General features: G+C 54.1%; 9 protein-coding genes across 9 annotated transcripts; 4 read left to right on the plus strand and 5 right to left on the minus strand.

Moving 5' to 3' along the window:
• Positions 1-795: 795 nt before the first annotated feature.
• On the plus strand, positions 796-7,079 carry MONBRDRAFT_36876 (uncharacterized protein; the record flags this gene model as incomplete). The annotated part of the gene is made up of 5 exons (XM_001745211.1): positions 796-850; positions 5,112-5,222; positions 5,335-5,432; positions 5,606-6,547; positions 6,987-7,079. The coding sequence occupies 5 exons, from the start codon at positions 796-798 to the stop codon at positions 7,077-7,079; spliced, it is 1,299 nt and encodes a 432-aa protein (XP_001745263.1).
• Positions 7,080-7,914: 835 nt separating this feature from the next.
• Positions 7,915-9,298, minus strand: MONBRDRAFT_7806 (uncharacterized protein; the record flags this gene model as incomplete). The annotated part of the gene is made up of 2 exons (XM_001745374.1): positions 7,915-8,853; positions 9,146-9,298. 2 exons carry the CDS (start codon positions 9,296-9,298, stop codon positions 7,915-7,917), a joined length of 1,092 nt encoding a protein of 363 aa, XP_001745426.1.
• Positions 9,299-11,288: 1,990 nt separating this feature from the next.
• Positions 11,289-12,612, plus strand: MONBRDRAFT_24999 (uncharacterized protein; the record flags this gene model as incomplete). The annotated part of the gene is made up of 6 exons (XM_001745212.1): positions 11,289-11,324; positions 11,500-11,568; positions 11,672-11,780; positions 11,889-12,048; positions 12,271-12,338; positions 12,491-12,612. 6 exons carry the CDS (start codon positions 11,289-11,291, stop codon positions 12,610-12,612), a joined length of 564 nt encoding a protein of 187 aa, XP_001745264.1.
• A 341-nt stretch (positions 12,613-12,953) lies between these two features.
• Positions 12,954-14,334, minus strand: MONBRDRAFT_36877 (uncharacterized protein). Its single transcript, XM_001745375.1, has 3 exons — positions 14,293-14,334; positions 13,804-14,124; positions 12,954-13,718 (listed from the first exon to the last, which is right to left on the minus strand). Exons 1-3 carry the CDS (start codon positions 14,330-14,332, stop codon positions 13,147-13,149), a joined length of 933 nt encoding a protein of 310 aa, XP_001745427.1. The 5' UTR covers positions 14,333-14,334; the 3' UTR covers positions 12,954-13,146.
• A 759-nt stretch (positions 14,335-15,093) lies between these two features.
• MONBRDRAFT_36878 (uncharacterized protein) lies at positions 15,094-17,554 on the plus strand (the record flags this gene model as incomplete). Its single annotated transcript, XM_001745213.1, has 6 exons — positions 15,094-15,564; positions 15,690-16,245; positions 16,337-16,532; positions 16,640-17,135; positions 17,226-17,331; positions 17,420-17,554. The coding sequence occupies 6 exons, from the start codon at positions 15,094-15,096 to the stop codon at positions 17,485-17,487; spliced, it is 1,893 nt and encodes a 630-aa protein (XP_001745265.1). The 3' UTR covers positions 17,488-17,554.
• A 515-nt stretch (positions 17,555-18,069) lies between these two features.
• MONBRDRAFT_35147 (uncharacterized protein) lies at positions 18,070-19,983 on the minus strand. Its single transcript, XM_001745376.1, has 7 exons — positions 19,824-19,983; positions 19,533-19,668; positions 19,273-19,419; positions 19,098-19,171; positions 18,889-19,023; positions 18,356-18,685; positions 18,070-18,271 (listed from the first exon to the last, which is right to left on the minus strand). Exons 1-7 carry the CDS (start codon positions 19,839-19,841, stop codon positions 18,134-18,136), a joined length of 978 nt encoding a protein of 325 aa, XP_001745428.1. The 5' UTR covers positions 19,842-19,983; the 3' UTR covers positions 18,070-18,133.
• Positions 19,984-21,411: 1,428 nt separating this feature from the next.
• On the minus strand, positions 21,412-22,414 carry MONBRDRAFT_36880 (uncharacterized protein; the record flags this gene model as incomplete). Its single annotated transcript, XM_001745377.1, has 3 exons — positions 21,412-21,540; positions 21,667-21,723; positions 21,833-22,414. The coding sequence occupies 3 exons, from the start codon at positions 22,412-22,414 to the stop codon at positions 21,469-21,471; spliced, it is 711 nt and encodes a 236-aa protein (XP_001745429.1). The 3' UTR covers positions 21,412-21,468.
• A 1,201-nt stretch (positions 22,415-23,615) lies between these two features.
• MONBRDRAFT_7812 (uncharacterized protein) lies at positions 23,616-24,204 on the minus strand (the record flags this gene model as incomplete). The annotated part of the gene is made up of 3 exons (XM_001745378.1): positions 23,616-23,732; positions 23,837-24,004; positions 24,091-24,204. 3 exons carry the CDS (start codon positions 24,202-24,204, stop codon positions 23,616-23,618), a joined length of 399 nt encoding a protein of 132 aa, XP_001745430.1.
• Positions 24,205-24,773: 569 nt separating this feature from the next.
• Positions 24,774-25,765, plus strand: MONBRDRAFT_18941 (uncharacterized protein; the record flags this gene model as incomplete). The annotated part of the gene is made up of 1 exon (XM_001745214.1): positions 24,774-25,765. Exon 1 carries the CDS (start codon positions 24,875-24,877, stop codon positions 25,763-25,765), a length of 891 nt encoding a protein of 296 aa, XP_001745266.1. The 5' UTR covers positions 24,774-24,874.
• Between the last annotated feature and the right edge of the window lie 1,226 nt (positions 25,766-26,991).

Raw genomic sequence — 26,991 nt, forward strand, 5'->3', positions numbered from 1 at the left:
GAGGCAAGACAAACCTATCAAAGTGAGCCATTGCAAAAGTGGCCGAGCCGGTCGCACAAGATCGTCGAGGAGGAGCTCCACAATACGTGCCTACGCCCGATCACCCAGCCTGCCAAGGTCAAAAAAAGCCAAAATTGTCGCCCATCCACATCAAACCCACGTGATAATGACACCCCGCCGACCAACGCACCCAGGACCAGGAGCAGGAGCAGGACCAGGACCAGCCGCCGCCACCCAAACCCACCGCTCTCTGTCGCCCCCGTGTGTGTGGCCTCGTGCAGATGTGTGCGCGATAAAATGATGACAACAGAGAGACAGAGAGAGAGGAGAGAGATTGAGAGGTTGAGAGGTGTAGAGAGACAGAGATTGAGAGGTTGAGAGACAGAAGGGGAGAGAGACAGAGAGACAGAGAGACAGAGAGACAGAGAGAGAGAGAGAGAGAGACAGAGAAAGAGACAGCAAGCTGTAAGTAGTTATGCCATCATTGTCATCCAGTGGTTAAAGTGTGAGATATATTACAGTATCACAAGTAAGCCCAAGTGACAAGCCGGTGTGTGCCTTGTGCCTGCTGCCTGCTGCCCGGTGCTGCCCGGTGCTGCCTGCTGTTACTGCCTGGTGCTGGGATGGCCCTTGACTGAGAGTGTCGACAATTGTGATGCCGGTACAGGACCCAGAGCCAGGTGCAAGTGGCTTGAAACTCACCAAGGCAGACTCACTAGGTCAAGGGCCCTACCTCTTGACAGCGAACGGGTTGCTCGCAGACCGCCAGGTGCCTTGGGCACCAAACTATCAGCCATGCCCAACTCCTGGCAGTATGATTTGCCCATGGACCTGTTTAACACGGTGGCCAGTATGTTGATTCTCCGACTCAATGCCGTGTGGAGGTGTGCCGCATGGGCTAGTGGCTAACTCATGTTTTAACCGTGACCAACCTCTTGCCTTAGCGGCGTGTGGCGTGGACACCTTGCTGGCTGCCGGAGCCCTGAGCTTCTTCATGTGCTCAAGCCTCTCCATCCTCTCCGGCATTCTCTCGCGCATGCTTTCCAAAGTGCGTAACCACACGAACCTCTTCTTGCTACCTGCCACATGTCGCCTGCTCTGCCCGTGTCAACCAGACTTGGTGTGACCGTCACAGCACACGCTGACAGCTGCATCCCACTCGACTCCCAATGACTTGTTGTTGCTGAATGGCTCTGCAGACCTACTATCGTCTGAATCTCAAGGATCAGCACCGATGGGTGAGATCCTGATTCGTGATCCTATTGTGGTACTCCCAACTTGAGACTTTGGCACATTCGCTCATGCTTGCGGGGGGCGGGCGCCTTTTGCTGCCGAATCGTTAGAACTCTGGCCTGAATCGAGCCACGATGGGCTTGATTCTAGGCCTCATAGGCCTGCGAGTGCTTTGGGAAGGACCGCCCGAGGATGTACGTGCCCCTTCACTTTCAGTCGCACCTGTTTGGCCGCACCACAAGCCTGCCCCAACTCAATCTTGGTGCTGCAACGATCGCAAATTCTGCCACAGTTGGTGTATGGCGACCCACCTCTATTGACGCATACAGCCGCTTTTGCCCTGGGTTGGTGCTGATACCAGCCACCTGCCTGCCTGACTTTACATGCTTGAGCGCAACAACTGCAAATCAGATGTTGTAGGCCCGCAGCTCATCCCCCTGCCGTGTTGCCCCCGTGCACGGGCAACCATAGGTTTTTTCATCTTTGAAACGCGTGACTCACTCAACATGTACTTGGCCCACGATGTCCGGGAGGAGTCGCTCATTTTTCATCACACCATGGGCGTGATTCTCTGTGCGTGTGCATCATGCTCTTCACCTTTCATGGTGTACCACCGCCCATCATGACATGTGCGCAACCGGATGAATCATAGATCTGTTGACATTTTACTCGCGCTCCTACCTCTACTTTGCCTGCGTTGTCCTCGTTCAGGTATGCAGAAATTTTCACATGCCACGCCATCCCTGTTTTCCTTCTTTAGGCCAGGCCGATCTTCTCAAGCAAGCATTTGATGTTTTTTTTGTTTTTTTTTGTTTTTTTTTTTATCGAATGGGTTTTTGGTTTGTAGGAACTGCATGCGCCGTTCACCCACATTGGATGGATTTTGACCAAACAAGGGCGCGATGCACACTGGATTTGGGATGTCAATCAAGTTGGTGCCACTGGTACCTTTGCTGACATACCTAGGCTCGCTTTTCATACGTCTGCAACCGCCCTCGGCTTATACGTGATTTGGATGCCACTTGCACACAGTACATTTTGATCACGCTCTGGGTTTTATGTCGCAACTGCATCGACTTGATGGTCTGGCTGCGAATTCTTCTTAATATTCCTTACGGGTACGGCCGCATGCAATACGTCGGTACTTGCCTACGCAACACGCCCACGCGCTGCATCATGCCATCGCCTGCTTGCCTCTGCCGAGTAGAGTTCTCGGTGGACCCATTATCCCACTCTTCTACGTACTCGGAGGAGCATTTCTACTCTCAGCAGTGCTGAATCCGTATTGGTTGAAGCTCAAGATCATGCAGGTAACACTCAAGCACGCATCCTCCTTGAAAGTGAGAGCAACAATTGGGCGATGTAACTCACCCTCTGCCGTCGTGGCTGCTGACGATACACACAGGTACGACGACGCAATGAGAAATATGCACGCCTCTGGAAAGGCGGGGCAGCGCGCTTGCAAGCTGCAGGCGCTGACTTTCAGATGGTGCAAGAGTTGACGGGGCAGCAGGTTCGTCTTCTTTGCTCCAAGGTCCCTTCCATGAAACAGGTAGCCAATGCTTGCTCATCTTTCCGTGCCATGCGCATCCAGGTGCGGCCCCGCCGCGAACACACGACAGAGGCGAACAGTGTCTCATGAACGACCTTGCCAAGTTGGATGTTTGAATTTCTGTTGAATTCCTTCATGCCCCAGAAAAAAAAAAAACACAAGAAGAAGCAAGGACCCCTTTCAAAAACCCCCAAAAGAAAGAGAAAGAAAGAGAAAGAGACACAAGAGAAGGAAAGGGGAACGGGAGAGAAGGGGGTAGAGAGAGAGAGAGAGAGAGAGAGAGAGAGAGAGAGAGAGAGAGAGAGAGAGAGAGAGAGAGAGAGAGAGAGAGAGAGAGAGAGAGAGAGAGAGAGAGAGAGAGAGAGAGAAGCATCAAACAACAACTCAAGAATGGAATGAAGGATGGGTGTAGGCCTTGGGGAAGCATTGCTGTCGGGTAAAAACAGCAGCGCGGGCACAAATGTGGTCAGGAAGCCATCCAACACACAAACGCGAGCACACTCACGGAACAAATCAAATCGAAAGGAAAGGGCGAGGGCGTGTCTACATGCAAGTCGGGCTCAGCCAGGGGTGGTTGGAGTCATGGGGCTAGCAATAACTCCTTTTGGCCATCATCAGTCATGAGATTGGTGGCGGCTAGGACAAGTCTGTGGCTCTGGGCATTCAAGCCGAAGAAGGAGTCTTGGCGGAGGATTTCTTCTTGTCCTTTGGTCGCTTCTTCATGTTGGCCATTTTAGCGCGAAGGAGGATGCTATATTCCTGGCTCGACGAGCCAAGGCGGTACATGATGGGGGCAGGGCATAGCGTGAGGAGTGCGTCAAGAGCAGGCTGTGCCCTGAACGGCTAGGACAGGCAAGTCTTACGGAGCGAAACTGCTCAAGATGGTCAGGCAAAACCTATGTTGCAGCCCAGGCGCAGGAAGCACCCCACCCCGAGAAAAAAGTGCAAATGTGTTACAAGAGAGGCGACGATGAGTGTAAACCAAGCACGCTACTGTTGTCCAAAAGCGTGGGCGTCCAATATGTGCGAGAACTTGGGCTTGGAGTTGGGTGTGGAAAGCCATCTGCGACGCGGTCAAAACAGACCTCGGTGCTCATTTTTTTCCGCCCGAGGGTAGCTCGGATGACAATTGTGGGTGGGGTGGCTTGGGATGAGTCCTTCGCCTCGGCCTTGGCTTGTGCTTTGGACTTGAACGTGACTAGATGCCCGATGCCGCACCCGAGCGAGGGTTGAGGTCAGCGAACCACGCAATCGCGCACGGCAGGACGTGAAGCGGGTCGCATCAGTTGAGTATGCAGCAGTTTGCCATCACAAACCTGGCTTCATGGTGATGAAGACCGAGCCCTTGTCTTTTTCACTCGCGGTGTCAAAGAATCGTGTGAGTCCAGAGAGGAACTGTTGCAAAAGCGCCAAAGCAAGACGTGAAGCGGTGAGCCCGGCCCAATGATCAAAGCGCGCAAAAGCCAACCAGAGCCCCTTGTGCCCACGCACGCACGCACCGAATCATTTGAAACGCGCATCTTGCTGGCCCGCTACTCTTGCCGACACAGGCAATCAGGCCTCTGCTCATCTATTCACCCCCAGAAGCACCGCAGGCCTGCGTACATTCACCAATTGGACCCGAGACCTCAAACGACGATGTGATGTGAGACCAGAGAGAGAGAGAGAGAGAGAGAGGCAGAGACAGAGAGAGAGACAGAGACAGAGACAGAGACAGAGAGAGAGACAGAGACAGAGACAGAGACAGAGACAGAGACAGAGACAGAGACAGAGACAGAGACAGAGACAGAGACAGAGGCAGAGACAGAGGCAGAGACAGAGACAGAGACAGAGACAGAGACAGAGACAGAGAGAGAGAGTCTTGTGATCGTGGCACACGAGCAAAAGTGTATTGTATATCACACTTGAAGAACAATGCCAAATTTAGCTTGTGTTTAGATGCAAATGTTCGAACAAGGCATTCTTTTTTCTTTTTGGCGACACTGGAGCGGATGGCAGCCAGGGCAGACCGCTAGAGGAGGTGAACGGGCTGAGCTCACTGAACAATAAGCATGTTCAAGACCATTTCCAGTTGGCAGGTCTGTTGGCGCCTGTCCACAAGTGGCTATCCTTGTATCCGATTGATGTTTTCAACGTGATCTCATCGGACTGGTGTGAATAATTAGACTCTGCCGAATCTTGACCTCTTGGGGCACCACTACGGTTGCCGTGTCGTTCGCAGCGGCCATCGACTGTACTTTCTCGGTTGGTTCGCAAGACCACGCGCAAGCAGAATCCCTTTCCGTTGGCTCATACACCGTATCCTTGCTTTGTTCTTGACATGCAGGTGGCAATAGCATCAGTCTTCAAAATGCAAACATAGGTGTCAGCATCTTTGACTTGCGGACACATGAATGGACTGCCGGCGAACTTTGCCCTGATGAAGATTACGACAGTGGTACGGAGAAGCTCCGAGCAAGCTTTTTCTGGCCCACCGCCTTCTCCTCGCCTGTCTTCGCCAGCCCTGGTTTGCTCGGACAAGCTCACAGTGCATCCCGACAACCTCGCAGGCTACATTCAACACTCCCCTGGTGGCACTGCCGTCAACTACCTTGATCGCTTTATCATCAGCCACGGTGGATTTGTGGGCAACTCAAGCTCAAATCAGGTATCTTTGCACCAACGCATACCCTCGCCTCCTGGAAGGAGGTGTCTGTTTCTTTATTTGCTATTTATGTATTTTTTTATTTGATTTCTTCGTGCACCAACCAAACGTACCTTGTTGTGATTGACGAGCCGCTTGTTTTGTTTCCCTTCTGACACGCGATTTGGCGCCACCAGCTCTCCTTCTTCGACATTCACACCTCAAAGCAGGTTCATGTGATCGGCCGGCCCAGCATGTTCGAGGAAGACGATCTGACAGACACAGAGGAGCCGATTGCTTTTCCCCGCTTCCATCCACACGAACACTCAGTGGAGGGTGACCCTTCGGTCGATATCCAAAGCATCACAGTCAAAGGCGACTGGCCTCGGGCCCGTGATAAACACTGCGCCTGCATCCATGGACCCTTTATGATTCTCATGGGTGGCTGGGCACGCTTTAGCGAGCTGGACGATTTGTACCGCGACGAAGGCCAGGACCACGCCCACATCAGTGCTGAACATACCAATCAAGCCTGGCTCAGCAGCATGCATATCCTTGATCTCCGCGATCTTTTCACCCGCCAGGAAGTGACATGGCATCGAATCGCCATCGACAAGGGCGTGCCCTGGCCAGCTCCGCGTGCAGCCTTCACATTAACGCCCGCACCGACACAGCACTGTCTGTACCTTTTTGGGGGCCGAACTAAGGACGCTCGCTGCAACGACTTTTGGCGCTTTGACCTATTGCGCGGTGAATGGACCGAGTTGGCCCCGACCAATGCTGCTGATCAGGATCGACCAGCGCCCCGCTCGTGGCACGTGGCAGAACTGCTCCATGACCGCTGGCTGTACATTCAGGGAGGGCTTACGGTGCGCGACCACGCCCCGCCACACGGTGATCTATGGGCATATGACACCTGTGAGGCCCAATGGCATCGCATCGATGCCCCCGTGCATGCACGGCTTTGGCACGCATCATGCCTGTGGAACGAGACCCTACTCCTGTTCGGAGGCGCCGTCCGCCGGCAACCATTGCGGACACAGGTCATCGGCCCTGCCGTTTGCCTCCTCCAGCTCGCTCTTCCCTCCCTCGAGCAATTGTGTCTGCGTGCCTGTGCCAAAGACATGCCGCAAGCTGAAGTGAGTTTACAAACGCAGTCATCTGCCTTGCCATTGCCCTCAACAGTCAAGCAAATTAGTTGTGTTCTGCTTGGCGTTTTTATCTGCGTTTCTCACGCGTGTGTATGAACATTTAAAAATCCGCCCTGTAGGCTGCAGCCAAGCTTCCGACCAGTCTTGCACGACGACTCTCCAACGTTGTGCTTCACTAGTTGTGGGTTTCAACTCATGGATATTTCTATGTTACTTTTTTGGGTGGTATCCGTCCTGCCCAGCACAGCCAATGTGATACCGTGTGCATCCATTGCTAACGCGTCCGCCGTGCGTGATCGTTCATCGAAACCTTGACCTTTTTGTGTAATATTTTAAACGAGATTCGAAGCTCGAGGGTTTCGTCAGTGCCTGATGAACACTCAATTGTTCAAAAAATCTTTCTTGCTCTTTTTTTTTTCTTTCAAAGAACAAGCAGGCCAGTCAGAACACAATCGTCATAAACATCCAAACTGGAGAAACAACCTCGAGAGATAAGAAGGAATGTGTCCATCTCGCCTGAGGTAGGCAAAAGTCAAATGGTGACATAAAAACGAGCAACGAGAAGATGAACCCGTTTGTTGCTTTGACCAAAAGAGAGCAAGAAAGATACATGAGAGAAACCTAAGCAGAGTAAAATGGAAGGTACAAGGAAGCGAGTCAAAAAAAGTGGAGGTGAAAAGTCAACTTCACCACCTAAAATGAAGACGTGATAAAATGATTCACAAGATAAGAATGTAGAGTAAAAGCGATAAGGGGAAACCAAGGGAAAAAAAGAAAAAAGAAACTAAACAAGACTACAAAAAAGAATGAAGCGATATAGAATGATGGCAAAATACGAAAAGATGGATGAGAGGCTCCCATAGCAATGGGGATGCACACGAGATAAGATGATTTGAGTTGAACACACAGCAACCGCTTACACAGGCAATGTAAAAAAAATAAGGCCAGCGGAAGCTTTTGCATATAATATGCACGCAGAGGCGAATAAAGCCAAGAGGATGGCAGGCAAAGTCTGGGCGATAAGCGACTTGCAACAGCCAAAAACAAATGTCCACGATACCGTGGACACAGCATGGACCGCCAGCCCTAACACGAGGGCTGGGGAATGATCAAGTGAAACCAAAAAGATGGAAAACAAAACAAAAAGTAAAGGGAAGACTGAAAGAATAAGCATGAAAATGGGAATAATGATGATGAAATCAAGGGAAAACAATGGGGATCGTGCGCTCCCCAAAATAGCTTGGGATGGACTAACGAGGTTATGATGGAAAAAAAAAAAAAAAAAGAGAGAGAGAGAGAGAAAATCAAAAACAAAAAGAAAGAAGAAAAAAGGGGAAAAAGGGGCCATGCCAACTTCAGCAGGCCGTTTGGAGATGAGGGTTGGTCGAGGGGGGTTGGTGGGCGCGCAATGCCTCACGGTTCTTCAAAAGGGTAAAGGACTGGATGAGAATGTTTCGCAGCTTGTGATCAATCGCGTCATCGTTCTCGGTTGGGCAGATCGGGGCTTGCTGGGCCAGGGCCACCAATTCAGGAAAGTCGCAGCAGGTCTGGTCGAGCCATGAGCGAATCATCTCGTCATTCTGCTGCAAGATCGCAGTGGGGGCCTCAATCTGGGCCATACCATCGGTGGCTGGTGTGGCCGAGCCATGGCTGCTAGCCGGTGAGCCAAAGGCGATGACGTTGGGGACATCCAGCAGGGTGGTGTTTGTCGTTTCTTGGGTGGTGCTAAACACCAGGGCGTGGGGCGTGAGGGATGGGGCTGCCAGTGGAGATGGTTCGAGTTGACCGTCGTTGCTGAGTGTGGCAGGAGCAACCGGAGGCAGTGCCGACTCGGGAAGGCGATTGAGGATGGAGCAAATGTCGTCCGAGGTCATATCGTTGGCAGCAAAATCAATGTCCATGTCATCGTTGAGCAGCCAGCGGTTGGCATTGGCCACGGTCGCCGTTGAGAGGGCCGACTCGGGGACTGAATCGAGAAGGGCGGCGGGGTGGGTGTTTTCATGGCTTGGGGTGAGCTCGTGAGCGTCAAAGCTGTGGCAGCTGTCGTCCGAGCTGGAGATGGCGTTGATGGTGGGGGCCGGCGAGGAGGCCATATGGTGGGTCGCACTCTCGGTCTGGGCCGGAATCGCGGCTGATTCAGAGCCAGGCAGGATGCGAGGCGGCCAGACCATGACCTCAGTGGGATGCATCGCGTCCATATGACGCTTGAGCGAGCTGCGAGTGGCAAACCACTTGTCACAAGATTGACAGGCCAGGCGCTCGCCAATGTTGTGGGCCGAAACCAAGTGATAGCGCTACAAACGAGCAAACGGGGGGCGAGGGGGGCGTAACCGTGTGAGCACCAACAGGGTTCAAAGGGGCGGAGCTAGGCAGAGGGAGCAAAGTCGGGTGATGGACTCAAGCCCAATGGCCCCAAAGCCAATGACATTTGTATACATTATCGCCCAAAACAAACCGACACCAAACATGTGCCCAGCAACAGACAAAAGCTTGTCCCTTTCTTTTTTTTTCTTTTTTCTTTCTTCTTTTCAGATGGAGGAAAAAAACAGGAAGAAAAAAAAAACTCAAAGGGTGGGGCAAACTTACAAAGTGATCTTTGCGATAAAAAGTTCGATCGCAAATGTGGCATTCGTGGGAGGAAGCACCAGCGTCGTGCTTGCGTTCATGTCGGCGAAGTGAGGAGCGAGAACGGAAGCGGGAGTCGCAGCGAGAGCAACGCAGTCGGTTGGGAGAGCTCATGGTGGACGATGTGGCAGCGTGAGAAGAAGAAGAAGAAGAAGAAGAAGAAGAAGAAGAAGAAGAAGAAGGAGAAGGAGAGGATGAGGCAGGTTTAGGCATGAGGCAGGAAGTAGAATGACGACAAGATGTGGCGGGGATGGAGGAAATGGCCATCTGCATTGCACTCGCTATGCATTTGGCAGTCGATGGATATATGAAAGATTAATAATAAAAAAAACCAGGCGTGTTGAGAAGATGAAAAAAAATGCAAGCCCTTGGGTGGAAAGGTGGCAGAGAGCGGGCAGAAGGGTGGCCAAGTCGAGCTTCAGGTCAGGTCCGGGTGGCCGCGTTGACGAAGAGTATCCAAAACGTGCGGAAGAAGAGGAAAATGGCAGCCAGCAGCAGGCAGGTGTCGGTGGTTACCGAGTCGAGCGCGGCGACCAACATTACTCTTCTCTGGTTTTGGTGCCGTGGTATCCCTCTATCTCTGGCTCTGAATCTGCGTCAGCTGCTGTCTCTAGATTTTGTTTGCTGATCCCGATCCACCTCTTCTTTCCCCTTTGATTTCTGTGGGCCGGCCATCAACGTGTTACCTCAGGCCTCTGGCACTTTCATCCTCTCCACCCATCCTCTCTGGCTCCATCCCTTCTTCGTCTCCACCTCTGGCTCTCCACTCTCTCATCTTCTCCTTCTCTGCCTGTGGCCGGTTTTTCCTTTGCAGTGCGGGAATGGCCACAAGTGACTCTCTGAACATCAGGAGTGTGAGTTGAACCAGAAATGTGGGCTTTTCAACGCGTTGGACCCACATGGCAAAGAGAAACGTAAACAAACGGGGGGTGAAAAATTAGTGTGAAGAGGTGTGGGGGGGAAGGGGGGTATTGTGGTGGTTGACGGTTCTGGAGGTATGTCGTGGGTGGGTGGGTGGGTGGGTGAGTCAATCCATCCGTCCACCCTACAGCGCACACATGGAAGCTGACCAGGAGTGGTGGGCTCGCAGATGCTGTGGGCAGGAGTACATGGAGAAGGTGTAACGGGAATTCACGCCAGCAACGCGTGAGTGGATGAGCATGATTTCAGCGTCATCGGCCACGCGTCGGCCCAACGCGGCCACATGCTAACCTAAAATGAATGTCAGACATGGATAGTAATGTCATTACCTTGAACATTCGCGACTTCAAAGGAAATTGCTTTCCAGATCACCAATCTGTTTCGCAACCCCACATCGTGCGCCGCGCGCCGGCTGCAAAGGTCCCACACCACTGCTCCGGATCTGTGGGCTCTCCAGACCCTCTGACATGGATGCTTGACAACGAGCACACTTTCGATACTTGCTTCACGGGCCGAACGTGTCGCCTTGCAGTGTTGTTGATTTGTGTTTGCTGCCGCGCAAAGCAAAAGCTAACAGCTCACACACACACACACACACACACACACACACGGCTGTCCCACTTGGCCACAAGGTAGATGGAGCCAGTCGAGAAGATGGTGCCTACTACAGACCTACCACTTCCCATAAAAAACAAATCGCTCGGTCCCGACGGTTTTACACTTTAGTTTATGGCTCGCAGCCAAGTTTTGTCTGACAAGGATGTGAGTTTTATAGTGAAACTCCCCCTTTTAAGTGTAGTTCCCAGCCACCTTTCACTGCTTCAAAAGGTCCCGTCATGTCTACAACAACCTCCATTACCTTTCTCATACCATCGACATTAACCTGCATATTTGCTGCCAAAGCCTCTGAAACGCCGGCCGACAACCGACTCTGAACGTCCCGCGGCCAGCTCCTGGCACCGGCTCACTGCAGTCTGCTTGCGTCCTTCCGCCGCCCTCGCCTCCGCTTCCTTCTGCCTTGATTGACGGTCGGTGCCAAGGAGCGGGTGGCCCCGTTCTCGTCGCTCGACGCGTGGTGGCGCTGTTGGCCGGCGGTGGGCACTAAATTGTCATGGACGCCGGCGATGCCGGCGTCGCGGCGCCCGGAAGCCGCTCGCGTGGGCTAGAAGGGCCCAATGTTTTTATGCTTGTCGTTCATGGCGAGGTGGCTCGCATCCAGGTATTGGTGTTGCTTGATTTGATTCATTTTTTTTTGAATGTTTTCTTTCTTGTTTTCGTGTCCATGACACCCCCCGCAAAGGACCTGCGTTATCGTGACCATGACACCCGGTCTCACTCAAGCGGGCATCTTGGGCTGTGCGTGGTCCGCCCGTGACTCGCGGTGCGCTCAATAGTACGATGGCGTATCTGATTTATACTGCAAGTACAAGCTAGATTTTGGCACCGATTGGGCCATGACGGCGGTGTGTGCCGTCGATCCCGCTGGTTGACTTGCCCCTCCTTCTCCCTCTTGTGCCAATGCAATAGTGCCCTCCTCACACGCCCGTTACGTCACCCGGATCTCAGGGCTTGGAAGAAGGCCTCAGCCAGACAAGTGTGCACGGCCAATCCGATGGTGATTTTGTCTTTAATCTGCCCGTGGAGGCTACCTTCAAGAGCACCAACCCCTTTGGCTGTGCGTTCGCCCGTGCGCCCGTTCACACACCGCCCATGGTGCGAGCTCACCGCCATGACCACGGCGCTCATTTTGGTCCGCCGTTTGCTTCATGCTCTCATCGCGCAGGGCCACAATTGGTGCTGAGCGCCTACGGCAGTGATTTCATGGGCCGTGATGTCGTTCGCGGCTACGGTGCCGTCCACCTCCCCACCACCGCTGGCCGCCACCAGCTGCGTGTTCCACTGTTTGTGCCGCAAGACGTCTCCCTGCTCCAACGCTATATTGGGTCAGGCCTCGATCTACCACGCTACTTCCTCTCAACGCGACGCTTTTCAGCCTTGCTCCATGTCGTTGACCCACCAGCCAACGATGACTGCTTGGCCCTTACCTCTTACCCGGCCCCTCGCTGGCGCGCCCGCTCACAACTCTGCTTGCTTCTTTTGCGCACCTCCTTTGCCTTGGGCATCCATTGCTGGTGTCCATGGGATGTTGGGCAACCCGTGCACAGCATTCTCTCTGGCAAGCGCCCCGAATTTGTCAACTCCACCATCGTCGCCAAATCAGAAGGCCGTGAAGGTTTGTTCCGGCTCCCCCGCGCTTTCTTTGTCAACCCGCGCCCCGCGTCGAGCGGTTGTATCTGCCCAACCGCTCACCCCCCATGCCTCATCCCTAACCGCATGCCACACGCGCTGCCAATTGTGGCGTTTGGATTCTGCCGTTTTTGACAGTCACACGTGTCACCTCGCACGGATCGGCCATCATCAGCATCGATGTCTCCCTCAAGGATCTTCACAAATTTGGTTATCTCAACACCTCCGCGACAAGCCCCATGCCTAGCGCTAGTTCTTAGTCAAGCCTGAACCCAGCGACGACATCATCATTCCTGCTCTCGTCCCTTTGTTTTATTCAATTAATGGAATCCCTATTGCTCCAGCCTGCACCACTTTCCTCATCAAACACACCCCGTGCACACATGACCCATGATCTTCACTGCATCACTCACATACGCGCTCTCTCTCTCTCTCTCTCTCTCTCTCTCTCTCTCTCTCTCTCTCTCTCTCTCTCTCTCTCTCTCTCTCTCTCTCTCTCTCTCTCTCTCTCTCTCTTTTTTTTTTTTATTTCTTTGTCTCTTTTTTATGAAAACACACACACACACACACACACAGGAGTTGATCTCTAACATGGCATGGTCAACGATGTGGCATGAATTGCATTGGGCGACCTTTGGAGACAGAGTGTGTTTCCAAAGTAGAACAGCTACTTAATACGACACCGCTGTCGCGACCTAGGCTGCAAAATACATTATTCCGTTGGAACAAGGATTTTGCAGCCAAAGTCGCAGCAGCGACGTCGCACTGAGCAGCAGTCAACCAATGGCGACAAGCTACGTCAAAGGACAACGCAGCTCGGCACCATTGCTGCTGAAAGAGGGCAGACTTGGAATCAGCTCGAGGGGCCACTCGGGCCAACTCAAAAAGTCATCGACCTGTGCATGGACTTTGGCGACGAAATCGTCCTCCTTTAAACGGCCCGTAATTCGCCCTGCCAGACGCTTGAAGGCACCACTCGAGCGCGCCAGCATGCCCAGAATGCCGTTCTTGTTGCGAGCAGTCGTTTTTGACTTGCGTTCAGATCCAAGCTCAGGCACGTACACCTTGAGGACATCGAGGACCTTCAAGAGAAGACCCAGGAGATCGGGCTGGCTTGAGCTCAACTTGGCTCGCTTAAGCGGGCGACCATCGGCATCTTTGGGGGATAATTCTTGGTGAATCGTTTGAGTCATCCAACCTGCCAAGTTCTGGAGGTCTTTGAGGTGGTGACTGTCCTGGCCATAGATGGTGTCGATGGCTGCGATCAGTTTTTGCCGATCGGCTGACAGCAAGGATGCGATCCTTTGGAGATTCTTTTTGCTGGGTTTCGTCAACCCTTGCAGAGAAAGGGCATTCTTTCCCTGGTCTATCGCAAACCCGAGAAAAAGTTGGTGAGTCGGGGGCCGTGGCCAAACGAGAGGGTGTGGAGCAAGTATGTGGTAAGCACTCACTTGATGTGGCACACAGCCAGACACTGAGAAGGAAGAGCACGGTAAAGAGATCATCGAAGAGCGAATCAACCTCAGGGCCCAGGTTGGCGGCAACAGTCTCAACGTCTTGATGGACTTCAAGGCTCGAGACCAAGCGAGTGGAAACGTCGCGAGACTCATCAAGCTCCGCGGCAAGGGCAGTCAGGCGATCCGAAAGTTCCAAGCCGACATGAGCCCCTGCCTGACCATCAAGGTCAAAAGGGTGGCCGAGTTGCTTCGAGATGATGTTATCTCTTAGGCACTGGATGACCGCCTGTTTGACGATCTTGAAGGCGGGTGGTCCTAAGATGCCATACCGCAACCACAGAAGCACGACATCATCCATCGCCGCCGCCACCCTCATCATCAATGGCCAAAGGGCACGCGCCAAAAGAAAAAGAAAAAAAACTCCTACTACTTTCCGCGCTCTCTCCGCCATAGTCTGGGGATCATACGACGCGCGCGGCCTACCATTGGGGTCATGATTGGTGCCCGACGCTGCCGTTGCCATCAGGATGGTCGTTTGGAAAAATGGGCCATACACCTCACTCCCACAAAGGCTTCATGCACGGCTCCCCACCACCCCACTGACTGGCACTGACGCGTGTGCGTTGAGCCAATGTGTATGGCAAGCGAGTCCGCCTCAGATAAGCTTATAAGCTTAGGCACCATCACCCTTTTTATGTTAGTCCCTTTCCATAAGGAGGGAAACCCTTTGCTTTTTGGCTCTGCTTTTCGCCTTGCTTTTTGCCTTGTTTTTTGGCTTATGGCCTTTGAGGCTTTTGCTTTGTGGCTGTTGAACTGAATTCGGACACGGAGCTGAATACGTTGGTGCGTACGGAGAACGAGGACGTGTGCAAGGGTAAGGACCATATTGTGCTCAAGTTTGCACTTTGGCACTTGAACGATACCGTAAAGTGTAGCTTTCGTCTCGCTTGTGCTGCAACTCCTCATGAGCTTTTTTTTTACCAAAAGTCACTGTTGCTTGTGTGTTGTAGCACTGCGCACTGCTTACGCACTCACACGGTGAAGTCCATGTCAATTCTCTCTCTCTCTCTCTATCGTCGCTCTCTCTCCCTCCCTCTCTCCCTCCTCTATCTCTGGAAAAAGAAGACAATGGAGCAGCTTGAGCACAAGAGATGCATGGGCGACCAGGGCATAAACAAACAAGATGATGACGCAGATGTGCCCAGGTGAAAGGGAAAAGAACAGTCTTTCGTCTTCAAGTCACACTCTCTCATTTTATCTGACAATTCATTGAGAATTGTCAGCATGAGAGAGGAGCTGGCGGAACAGCTCAAATCGCGCGCCAATGCGGAGGTGCGCGCTGGGCGCTGGCGGGCGGCGGCTGCTCTTTATGGGCAGGCGTTGGCTGGGGTACAGGCCGATGATGATCGGACAGGAGAAGACAGAAAGAAGACCATTGCGGCTGTTATCAATCTGAATCTGGCCCATGTCTGTCTAAAGGCCGCGGCCGAGTCAGACACTTTGCCTCGAGACAGGCGCCACCGAACTCGCGATGCCCAGCAGGCCCTAGACCGCATCGATCCCCTGCTCCTCACACAGACTCAGCAGCAAAAGCTGGATCACCGCCACTCCCTAACCGCCCAATCCCTGGCCGCCAATCCGGCCAGCGAGCACCCAGACTTGACAGGCACGCGTCGGCTGCCACCAGGTGCCAGCGAGCCCCGCAGCCCAGCCCTACACGTGCGCCGCCTTCCGCACAAAGGCCGTGCCCTTTTCGTAAGACAACCAGTCTCCTTCGATTCCACGTGATGGGACAGGGTGCAAAGACCCGCAACCTCTCCGCGCCTCTGCTTATTCTTGTGACATTGCTTCCTTCCCACACTTTACAAACGCCTCCTTAGACTTCAACGCCCCTTGCCGCTGGTGACGTGCTGCTGCGTGAACGCGCCTTTGCTAGCATCCTTGCCCCGACCACAACCCAAGAAAACTACCTCCGTTGTCACGAATGCCTGGACGAGTCTTGGGCGCCTTTGCCTTGCCCCAATTGCCCCCGTGTCTTTTGTAGCACAGAGTGCCACGCCAAAGCCAATCATTGGCACCTCGAAGCATGCCCTGCTACTCCGCCGGGTAGTGAGGTTACCCCTTTGAAGCCAAGCTCGCTTCGTCAAGCCCTGGCTGCCCGAGTCGCCTCTTGCTTGGCACAGTCTGACCCATCCTGCGATGCCACCACTTTGGATACCGTGCGGCCGCGCTCCGACCCGGATCCAACCGGCATCCTTGGACTGCAACATTCATCAAACCAAACAGAAGGAGACGAAGACATGAAGGAAGACGACGACGACGACGATGACGGCGACAAAGCCTCTGCCGTTGCCGTGCACCAGGGCAGCTGGGCGCAGTCTCATGCACATCTCCCGTCTCAGCCTTGGTGGCAGTCAGCAAAATGCACACAATGCGGTCAGTGGCCCTCGCTCGCAATTTGATGCGTGTGCCCCCCCTTGATAGTTGAAAGGGCATGCCCACAATGTTCAACCCGCCTGCTCTGTAGATCTTACCACAGTCACTGGCCTGCGACAACATCTGCTAAGAGTCTTACGACATAATCAGCACGGCTTGGCGCAGGTCGAGTTGCAACCGTCTGAGCAAAACGGCGAGGTTGGAGTGGTGCATCAAGTATACGGTGCCGGCCTCTTTGTACATGGCAGTTTGTTCAACCACAGCTGTGTCCCAAACGTGCACCTACAGTACGGCTCGACCGGCTCAAATTGCTCCTTTTCCTTGCACGTTATCTCCTTGGTCATGCTAACGAGCCTTCTCTTCGTGCCCGTCCGGACCAATTGGTCTCTGATAGCTTTCATGGCGATGAACTGGTGGCCACCGCCTCCAAACCCATTCCTGCCAATAGCGAGCTCACAATATCTTACGGACCGTTGGCCGTGCGCGACGCCTGGCATGCAGCCCGTCAGACACAGCTACGCAACACCTTCAATTTTGCATGCCAATGTATCGCCTGCGCCCCAGCACAGGCCGCAAACCTTTTCCCCAGCGCCCGCTGCATTGCTTGTGGCCAGCCGTTGCGCGTCACTGGTGCCTCCTTCTTCAGTCTCAAACTCTTGCAAGTGCTACGACCCAGAGCCTTGGTCCAAGCCACAAGCTGCTCTGTCTGCGGGGCTGCGGGTATGGATGCCGTGGACTTACCGGCCTTGGTCCAAGACCGTCAGGAGCTTTTGGACTTGGCAGGTGTGCCAACCATTTCTCCTGCCTCCCGAACTACTTGGGAGCATGAGATTAAGACACGCTGTCATGCTTTAGCGAGCCAGTACGAGCCTCTGCATCCAGATCTCCTGGTAAGCCCGTGTCAGCGTCATTTTGCGCCCCTTTTGGGAGTGTTCCTGTGCTTGCACTCGCATTCTCTTCATCTGGCGTGTGAATGTTAGGAATTGTTCGATGCCGTGGCTCGCCGACTAGCTATCGAATTGGGGGATGCCGCAGCCGCAAAGCCATGGGTGGAGCAAACTTTGGCCATTGTAGAGCATGCATACGGTACGTGCCAGACCGCCTTCTTTTTCTGCGTCCCGATGTCTGATTTGTTACCATCCTGACCTGGTGCCATTCCGTTGGCAATGTACAGGCCAACACAGCCGCGAAGCTGCGGAGGAGCATGCAAAACTAGCTTCCCTCTCAGCCCGATCCAAATGAACGGTGGCCGCTCACCCTATGCCCCATCAGACACTTCGCCTTTCTAAAGAATAGATTTTCTCAAAAGAAGCCTTTGAATTTTCCAACCAAAGCAGGAATACTCCCAAAAACAAAAATTCAAGATCAAAATGCAGAGCACAGGCGGCGGTCCGCCAGCCCACCAGCTAGCTAGGTCTGGGCTCGAACGGGAGGCAACGAGCGAACGAGAAGGAAATGATGGAGGGCGGCATAGGGAGGAGAAAACGAAGGGGCATGCATTAAGCACAAATCCAAGGTCCGTGAGGCCGCCACGCCACAAGGCAAAGCGGAAGGAGCAAAAAAAAAAAAGAAAACGAGGGACGAGGGACGAGGACACACAAGCACCAGGACTTATACATGAAGGACAAGAAGGGCCACAAAGGGACAACAAAACGCGAGGCACAAGACAAAGGAATGAGCCAGCATGCGGGCGGGATGAAGACACAAGATGTCGACTCATCCCACGGGGGCATCCAACACAATCCGAAGCGGCGCACGAGGTGATTGATGCCAAGCATACGCGTGGCCGTGGGCGTGGCCCAGGGCGGCAAAGAGAAGGTTGGATGGGGTACAGGATAAAAGTGTCGGCGAAGCAAGAAGAGTGCACGCCAAACATCTTGTTGACAGATTAAACATTTAATAATTTCTTGATGTCCTTGGGCGTCGAGTCATCACTCAGATGCTTGGTTGAGAAGCGCAGCGCATTCAGCAAATTCTCTAGATGTGGGTTCTCGTGCATTTTCAGGGCCTTGAGCGATGCACGAATCTACAACACAACATGCGCGTGAGAACGAGCAGACAACCATTCAGCATCCACCAGGCAGGGCAAAGAGAGGGGATCAGGACGCACGTCTATTGACTGATTCTTCTTGGAGAAGGCGCCAACCAGATGCACATGGTCGTAAAGGATAATGGCTCCGACCATTACCCTCTGGCAGAACGTGACCGTGTCAGGCTTCTCAAAGCGGCTGTAGATGTCCGGGGACTCGATCATGACACGGCAAATGGTGGCGAGTGTGGCCAGAAAGTCGGTCGTGTTCTCCACCGGGATCTCGTGGTTCTCCGAGACAAACTTGGTCGTTGCATCGCTGACCGTTTTAAGCATGGGAGTGGGGTATGCGTAAAACAACGACATGCGGTTGGCCTCCTCGTTGCTCACCACGGCTTCCTCCTCCTCTCCCTATCATCAGGGCGCGACGAAGTCGGTACACAGGCACCAAGCGTGAGCGGCAGGGTCATGGCAGATGTAGTGGTTGAAGCTAACAGAGCAAGCAGAGGCAGCGGAGGCAATGGAGACAGCAGTGCCAATGACAACTGTTGCCCTCGCTGGCCACCCGGTGCCTTCCATGCATAGCTCGGTCGATGTAAAATGGTGGTGCATACCGGGTTCTTCATCTTCATGCGGCTAATGGTGCGACGGTAGTAGCTAAAATCGTTCTGCACAGCGGGGTTGTTCATCTTCAAGTCGTCAAACTTGAGAACAAATTGCAAAATTTCTGCAAACTGCTTGGCAAGGGCCTGCGCAAACAGCGAACAATTAGTTTCTGGCTGGATCTTGACAGATGTGCCCCAGAAGAGTGACCCAATCATACCTGCTTGCCCTCGAGCGCCTCGGTGGCCGGAGCCTCGGTGCACAGAGCTTCGAGCAGGAACGGAAGCACGCTCTCTGTTATTCAAAATAAAAGGCCGACCAGGGACAAGTGTGAGCAAGGCGTGCATGAGCTGGAAGCTACAGGTGTGCTCGAGTGTTGCCATCCTTGAACGCACCGACTTCCGAGGAGAAGATGTAAAAGTCCTTCAGGAGGGCCACGAGTGGTGAAACGGCATCCCATGCCTGCTTTTGCAGCTCTTCGTCAGAGCCGTTGGAGATGGCCTTGCGAATCGGATCGCCGGCCCCTTCGTAGGTCTCCAGATCTGTCAATGTTGACCATCATTGTGCACACCAGGATGCCGCCATTACCCGCTGGCGGGGTTGAATTGAAGGGGGGGTAGGCACAAAGACTACGCGGCGTGAGTAGTTGACGTACCTTTGAGGATGCCATCGGCCTTGGAGAGGACGGCGTTGACTTTTTCGTAGGTCTCCAACTCAGCATCTGAAGGTGAGGCCTTTTCAAAGTCGACAAAAATGTCCTTGTCCAGCGTCTGCGCATCGCGACGCAGCACCTAGGAAGCAGGACACGCGGATCAAAGGATTTGTACCGGTGTCAGGTTGTGGACACAAGGAGAAGGGCCTCAAGTTCGAGCACGCGGGAGGCTGCAGAGCAAAGATTGACGTGTAAACTGAGGGTCTGCAGCGACAGGAGAGCGAGGGAGCCGACCTGAACAATGTTACCCATGACGGCGGTTCTGAGGCGTAATCTATCTGAAGCAATGCGAAAGCGGCGCTCTTGACCAAAGGTCAGACGCTACTGTCCACGATCTATGCCTGGCGTCTGAATAAGCCGAGACAGGACCAATTTCAATGCAAGTCAAAAGTCCTGAGGAAGAGAGTTCAGCCAAGCGACAACGGAATAGCGCAAATCCATCGATGAGTGACAGCAGAAAGAAGCAATTGAAAGTAAACGGCGGTCAAGAGAGGACGGGTGGCGAAAGCAACGGCCTGGCAGGAGGAGAAAAAAAAGCAAGGAGAACTTCAAAAAAAAAAGAAAGGAAAAAAATAAAAAATAAAAAATAAAAAAAAATAACCAGAAAGGCAGTCGGATGTCATGAGAATGAGCTAGGGTGCATGAGGCATCGATTGATCCCGATGCAGAACATGGCATGCTGATATTGATTGCAGGGAGTCATGGGGTCAAGCCCTGTTGCCGCCCGGGTCTGTCTGGGTTTGCGCTCTCAGTGCCAGCTGGTGTGCTGTGGCCCGGCAGAAGGGGCGTTGATGGCAGTGGCTCGGGGACGCCAGAAGAGCGCAGTGCTTGCAGCAGCGGTAGACAGCCGTCCTGCCAGCTCTGTTCTGATGTGATGTGCATGCACCTCGATCGGGTCGGCATGCTGGCGAGGGACGGAGCACCAGTCGAAAGTCGGTCCAACGTCAGGGTCTGGCAACACCTTCCTTTGGCCTTCTGGACCTTTCAATCGAGGGCCAGCAACTGCGCGCAAACAAGGGCGTAGCGAGCCGGGGGCGCTGATCAAGACCCCGCTGCCACACATGCAGTAAACATGTGACCACATCCAGGCCTGGAACCACCCCGACATCAGGCATCCAAACGCTCGACCAGTTCAAGCAGCCAAAGGGGCGGGGACTGTTGGATCCACCTCGACATCCTCCGGCCCGACCACACGCGTTCCATCCTTTTAAGATCTTGGTGGCGGGTCCCAAATTGGCGTCGTGTCTCCAACAAGTGGCTCGCCCGCATACCCACTGCACAAACAACCCCCCACCCTTGCCCCTTGATCGACCTGCATTCACGCAACCCCGACTGCCATATCGACACACACACCGAGCAAAGCACTCACACAGAGAGACAGAGAGACAGAGAGACAGAGACAGAGACAGAGAGAGACACACACACACACAGAGACAGAGAGAGAGAGAGAAGAACTTACCGCGCACACACATAAGAAAAAAAATCAGTGTGTGCTTTGTCTCTTTGACTTTTTGTCTTTCTTTTGTCTCTTTTCTTTTGTCTTGCTTTTGTCTCTCTCTCTTCTCTCTCCCTCTCTCTCTCTACAATTTCTGACTTCTGGTGTTTTGGTGTCTGTCCAGTGGTGGTGGGTGTTGTGGTGATGTGGAAGCGCTCCTGTTCGCTTGGTCTGTGGTGGTGGTGGTTGTGTGAGTTGGACTGAGTGAGTGTGGCCTTTGTTACACTGGGTGGGTTGGTCATGGTCAAGGTTGATCGGCGGGAAAATTCCCAGACAACATGTGTTGCAGACGATTCTTTTCAAATTTTGTTTGTTTTTTCTCCCTTGTCAGACAAATGTTTCCGATTCGAAATAGCGCATCGATCGAACGACCAACGGGGATGCTCAAAGCTCATCTTTGGCTGCCGCCTTGCGCTTCTTCTTACCCTTCTTGCCCTTTTTGCCCTTCTTCTTCTTCTAAATGGAAAACAAGAAGAGAGAGAAATGAGAGGAGATTCAGGAAATGAAAAAAAAAAAATCAAACCCCCTCCCAAGGGCAGATCGACACAATGTCTTAACCCTGCACCGCATTTACAATCGCACCTGTGATTTCTTGTTCAGACGCTCGAGTTCCTCCATGGCCTTGCGTCGCTTGGCCGCCTGTATGAGAGCAAGAACCAACCGCCTCAACCGTCAGCAAACAGCATGCAGAGGTTCAACCGTTCAAGAAAAAAAAAACCCCCCAAAACGTGGGGCCATGACCGCGTACCATCTCGGCTTCTTCCGAATCCAAAGTAGCCGCCGCTGCGGCGGCCTCGGCCTCATCGCGCAAAGCAGCCCGCTCCGACTCGTCGCCAACCTCCTCCGCCATAATGTCTGACAAATCAAAGTCCTCCTCCTCCTCCAAGGATTCCAGACTTGCCGCGTGCACAGCGGCACAATCCACGCCACTCGCAGCCATCGGCAAAGCATTCATGTCGTCATCCACCAACGTCTCCCGACCCCGTAGCACGGCTGCTAAAAAGCCGTTCACACTGGCCGCCTCAAAGCCACCCCGCATAACGGCATGCTTGCCCTTCTTGGGAGCCAACGCCACAACCGCTGGTAGCAAGTCCGGTGCCAGACCAAAGTGGCTCGCAAACTCTGGATGGCAGCTGGCATCTGCCCACATAAAGTGTACCACCTGCCCCTGCTCCCGCGCCAGCGCCTCTGCGCCCCGTACCACTTCGAGATGTGCCGTCAAATCTGGGCTTGCCCCATCCAGCAACACGAGTGCGCACAGGCCCAGGATGTTCGTCGGACAATAGTCGCGCCCCACATCAGCCGTAATCTGCATCTCCCAACCACCCATGCCGGGCTTGACATGAGCAACAGGCGAGGGCTCAAGGCAACGCCATCACGATTAAAACACAAAGCCTCAGTGTCTCTGCGGTCCACTTCGCCGCCGCGGTGGTGGTGGTGATGGCGATGGTGATGGTGATTGTGGAGAACGATAGATACCGACCTCAAAGGCTTCCTTAAACTGCTTGGTCGCGGCAGGTGACGGGGGTGATGGGGGCGGTGTAGCTCCCTCAGGGGCCTCGGGCCAAATTTGATCCAGTTTACCGTGCGTCAGCAGCTCTGAACGCAACAGTGCCAAGAACGTCACCATGTTTTTAAACTTGAAACCTGTTGAAGGATGGCCCTGTGAGAATAAGATGATGCCAGACAGCGGGAGAAGTTCTCACAACCATGACATACACCCATGCGAGGCGTGACAGCATGACATACCACCATGGCGGGCGCGATCAAAAGCAGCCATGCTAAAGGCGATGCGAGCTTGACCGTCTATTCCGGGCTCCTCTTGCATTGTTGGAAAGTAGACCAGCATGGCAGGCAGCTTATCAAAGCCTGTTGCCCGCACCGCGGCAAGCAGCAAAGTGAGGAAAACAAACTGCCTTGCAGATGTATCGATGATAAGATGGCACAATGAGCAAGAGACAGACGCAGGTAACGCACGGCCTTCCTGCAGGGCAATCGGGTTGGGCCCAGTGACCACTTGCACGGTGTAACTGTCGTGCAGCAACATGGCCAGCTTGAGTGCAACATCCGGAATACCGGCCTTTTCTGCAGTCAAAAGCCCGATTGAGGCGAGTGAGAACCGACGATCCATCTCTCCTTGCGCCAGATGGGTCCGCACACACACACACACACACACACACACACACACACACACACACACACACACACACACACACAAACGTCGGGATAATGAAAAACGTACTGGTGTAGAGCACAGCCACAAGCTTGCGGTTGTTGAGTGCCTCCAACAGGGTGGCTTCAATCGCTTGCTCTGCCAAGGGCTGATTCATACAATCAAAGGTGAGGCGTGCGACACGGATCGTGGTGTGTTTCATGAGCCAACACGGCCAAGCGACGCGAGCCTGACCTTGACGAGGTCAGCTGGAACACTATCACGGACGGCAGCGGCTGCCAGATCCAAGCTCTATTGATGACAGGTGATCGGTCAAGCCATACAGCCCACAATTCGCGTGCTGAATGAGACACAGGGATCAACTGGGTCGAGTCTTGCAGCAGAGGACGCTGACCTCAAAGTCTTGGCCCGAGGCTGAAGCATCGGCCTTGTACCCAAAAACACGGTACGTGGGCAGTTGGCCGGCTTCGAGGCCCTGCAGTAGGAGGAGGTAGCTGAGTGAGAAAGCGCGCCGTGGATTGAAACAGCGAAAACGAGGTGGCGCACACGGGAGGGGGCGGGGCTCGCACGCGGACTCACCAAATGAGCCAGATGGTCGGGCTCTTGGACATCAACAAGCATGACTCGGGCCAAGCCCTCGAGCTCACTGCCGGCAGCATCGGCAGCTTTCTGATCAAAGGCCAGCACAATGGGAAAGGTGCCAGCTTCTCGCAACAAATCAAAGTCACCAGGCGTCATGGGAATGGGCTGTGTGCAGACAGGGACACAAGCGATAAGCAGTGGATGTCCAATGGGCAGCACGGCCTCTCCAGAATATCGAGCATTCCCCGCACCTTGGCCAGATCATCGAGGGTCATTTGTTGGGCGGTGGCCTGATACATCCCAGCCGCCAGTAAGAGGACGGCCCAGCCCAGCACGGGCGCCGGCCATCGTGCGTTGAGCCCCATTGCTCCAACAGGTGCTGCCGTGTTCCACCCAGTGCGCACGTTAAGCTCTCATCAACAATCACACCGCCACGCACGACCAAGGATCTTGCCCCACCTGCGCCCATTCCAAACACACCAATATAGCACCCCACTGACCTGTACAACGCGTCCAAACTGCAAGTTCGGTGTGCCTCCCGCTGCCGTTGAAAAGGTGGCCGCCAGTTCTTTCCAGAAGGAAAAATATGAGAGAGAGAGAGAGAGAGAACTGCACACACACACACACACACACACACACACACGTCAGATCTGTATTGTCAGACAAAGTCTTCGGTTCCGAGATGTCAGATGTCAGACGGGGAATGGTAAATGTCAGCATATTACTGGTTGCTCACAGGACTCAAAAAAACTTGTTCACGCGTTCACGTCCGCCTCGTTCGCTTGTTTGAGCTCGGGGTGCTTGGTCGGCGGAGGGGAGGGGATCAGGTGGATCGGAGACCAGGGTTGCATGCAGGGGCTAGGTAGGGTTGGTGGGGCTGTGTGGCGTTGGATCTGTGTGTTTGTCCATTGCCTGCAGGGTGGGCTTTGGTCTGGGGGAGCTGGAGCGTACTGGTGCTTGGTGGTTCTGATCCTCTGGAGCTCGCCACCGCTGGAGCTCTTGGGCGCACGAGTGGTGGTCCAAGCCGCCCCCACCATGCGCCCGGAAGAAGCTGCCCAGATTCCGGATCTGGACTTTAAGCATGGCTTGGCTGCTGCCACCCGCGAGGGGGTCGCAGGGGCCAAAGCCATGCTGGTGGACATTGCCTTGCTGATGTGGCTCCGCACAGTCATGAACCACCAGTATCGCAACGGAGGGACCATGGGCGACACTATCCGCAAGCTCTGGCGACAGGGTGGGGTGACTCGCTTCTACTCAGGTCTCACAGCCGCCATGATTGAAGCGCCGCTGTCCCGTGGCGTCGGAGCCGCTGCCAACTACGCCACCCTCAACATGCTCTCTCGCACGAGCCTTGGCAACCACCTTCCTGTGGTCGCCCAGACTGCACTCTCTTCCGTGGGGGTGGGCTGCTTTCGCCTCGTCTACTATCCCGTGGATACAATCAAGACCATCATGCAGGTAGAGGGCCGCGAAGGCATGGCCATGCTACGCCACAAAGTCCGCTCTCAGGGATATGGCGTTCTCTTCCACGGGGCCGGCTCCTCCATCGTTGGTGCCGCTGTCCGCCATACCCTGTGGTTTACCGCGTACAACCTCCTCGACCAACGTATTGAGACATCGGGAGACGTCTCCACTTCCTCAAAAATGATTCGCAACGCTCTCATTGGCTCGGCCTGCGCCGTGGTCACGGATGTGGCCGCCAATCCCTTATCCCTGGTCAAAGCCTACCGCCAGACCAACGCTCAGGCCATCTCGTACTCCACCATCGTCCGTCAAATTGTGAGCAAGGAAGGCGTACTCGGCCTCTTCACCCGTGGCCTCTCCACCCGCATTTGGGTTGACATCCTCAACTCGGCCATCTTCACCGTCGTCTGGCGGGCCCTCCTGGAACCCACCCTCCACCCCGACAATGCTGACGAGAAGTGAAAACGATCCCCACAAGGATTGCTCCAACATGGTCGTTTGTTTGTTTGTTTGTTTGCATGTTGGTTGTTGATGTTTAAACCTCAATCGAGCCAATCGAACAATGCATCCATGGCAGGATGAGTCCATTTGCCATCGATATCAAGGAGGGAAATCGTGATGAAGGGGCAGAATCATGGAACAGAGCAATCCGAGATTGGACAGTCGCCTGCAATTGAACCGGCCCCACAACGCACAATGTCACCAACAAACGATACACACCCACCCAAGGCCGATGCCGCTCAACGGCTGATCAGCCCCTCGTATACTTTGAGCCGCACAACACAATACATGGTGCTCGGGCGAGAAACGCCCCAAGTGGTGCTGACTAACAATACAAGCTCACAAACAAGAACAACCCAAAAAAAAAACCGCACAACGTCACTTAAGCAAACAAAACCCGAACATGGCAAGGTTCGAGCCTGCCTGAGCTTGGCCCCACATCCCTTATAGTCACAGCCCGTCAATCGACGGCGCGGCGACATTCGTCGCCAACAAGCTGCTTGAGCTGGGGCATCGCCACGGCCTCCGGCACGTCGGCGAGTTGTTCAAAGCTCGGGTCGAAGAGCGCGTGACAGTAGGCCTGCGGCACGGCCACGTTGGCAAAGTAGGGGTGCCCCACCACCTGTGGCCCAGTCAAGCGCTCCGACCAATCTAAAAGGACGAACCGGAGGCTCATGTGTGAAGACGGCGGCTGCTTTGAAGCATAACCCTTGAGATACCTCGAAAGGCTGGCGTCAGTACAAGGGCCCGAGAATGGCGTACCATAAAGTAAGAGTGACTCAATCAAGGACATGGCTTGTGGGCTCACCAGAACCCGCAGCTCATCCAATGGCTGCACCTGTCGTGGCCCCAGCGCCTCTACCCAGTACGCACGCGGACAGAAACGGTGAGCACGGGGTAGGACGGCTGCCTCGCCAATCGGCATACAAGCACTACACCTCTACCCAAAGCAAACGTCACAGGGCCTGCAACCGGCAGTGTACAAACAAGCCCCACTGACCGGCGCGAGATTCAATGTATCGGTGCACGTCCCGGCTCGCAATGTGCTGCATGAATGAGGCTGGTGGTGGTCCAAGGCGCTTGTAAATCACATCAAACTACAATCGACGCCAAGAGCGCGTGTTAGGCCGGTGCCATGGCAATGAGCGAATCGAGGCTAGCCGGCTGTCGATAATGAAGGCCATGAC

The sequence above is a fragment of the Monosiga brevicollis genome, genomic scaffold, assembly GCF_000002865.3.
Source record: "Monosiga brevicollis MX1 MONBRscaffold_8 genomic scaffold, whole genome shotgun sequence".
NCBI classification, from domain to species: domain Eukaryota; class Choanoflagellata; order Craspedida; family Salpingoecidae; genus Monosiga; species Monosiga brevicollis.

Bases quoted from the DNA above. Each gene is read 5' to 3' on its own strand.
- MONBRDRAFT_35147 (XM_001745376.1), bottom strand. The intron at 19,420-19,532 runs GTACGTCAACTA...CAACATTGACAG, and splicing joins GGCCGATGGCATCCTCAAAG to ATCTGGAGACCTACGAAGGG. The intron at 18,272-18,355 runs GTGCGTCCTGAT...GTTGTGTTGTAG, and splicing joins AGAAGAATCAGTCAATAGAC to ATTCGTGCATCGCTCAAGGC.
- MONBRDRAFT_36877 (XM_001745375.1), bottom strand. From the start codon at position 14,332: ATGGCAACGGCAGCGTCGGGCACCAATCATGACCCCAATG. The intron at 14,125-14,292 runs GTAGGCCGCGCG...ATGGCATCTTAG, and splicing joins CACCAATCATGACCCCAATG to GACCACCCGCCTTCAAGATC. The intron at 13,719-13,803 runs GTGAGTGCTTAC...GGTTTGCGATAG, and splicing joins CTGGCTGTGTGCCACATCAA to ACCAGGGAAAGAATGCCCTT.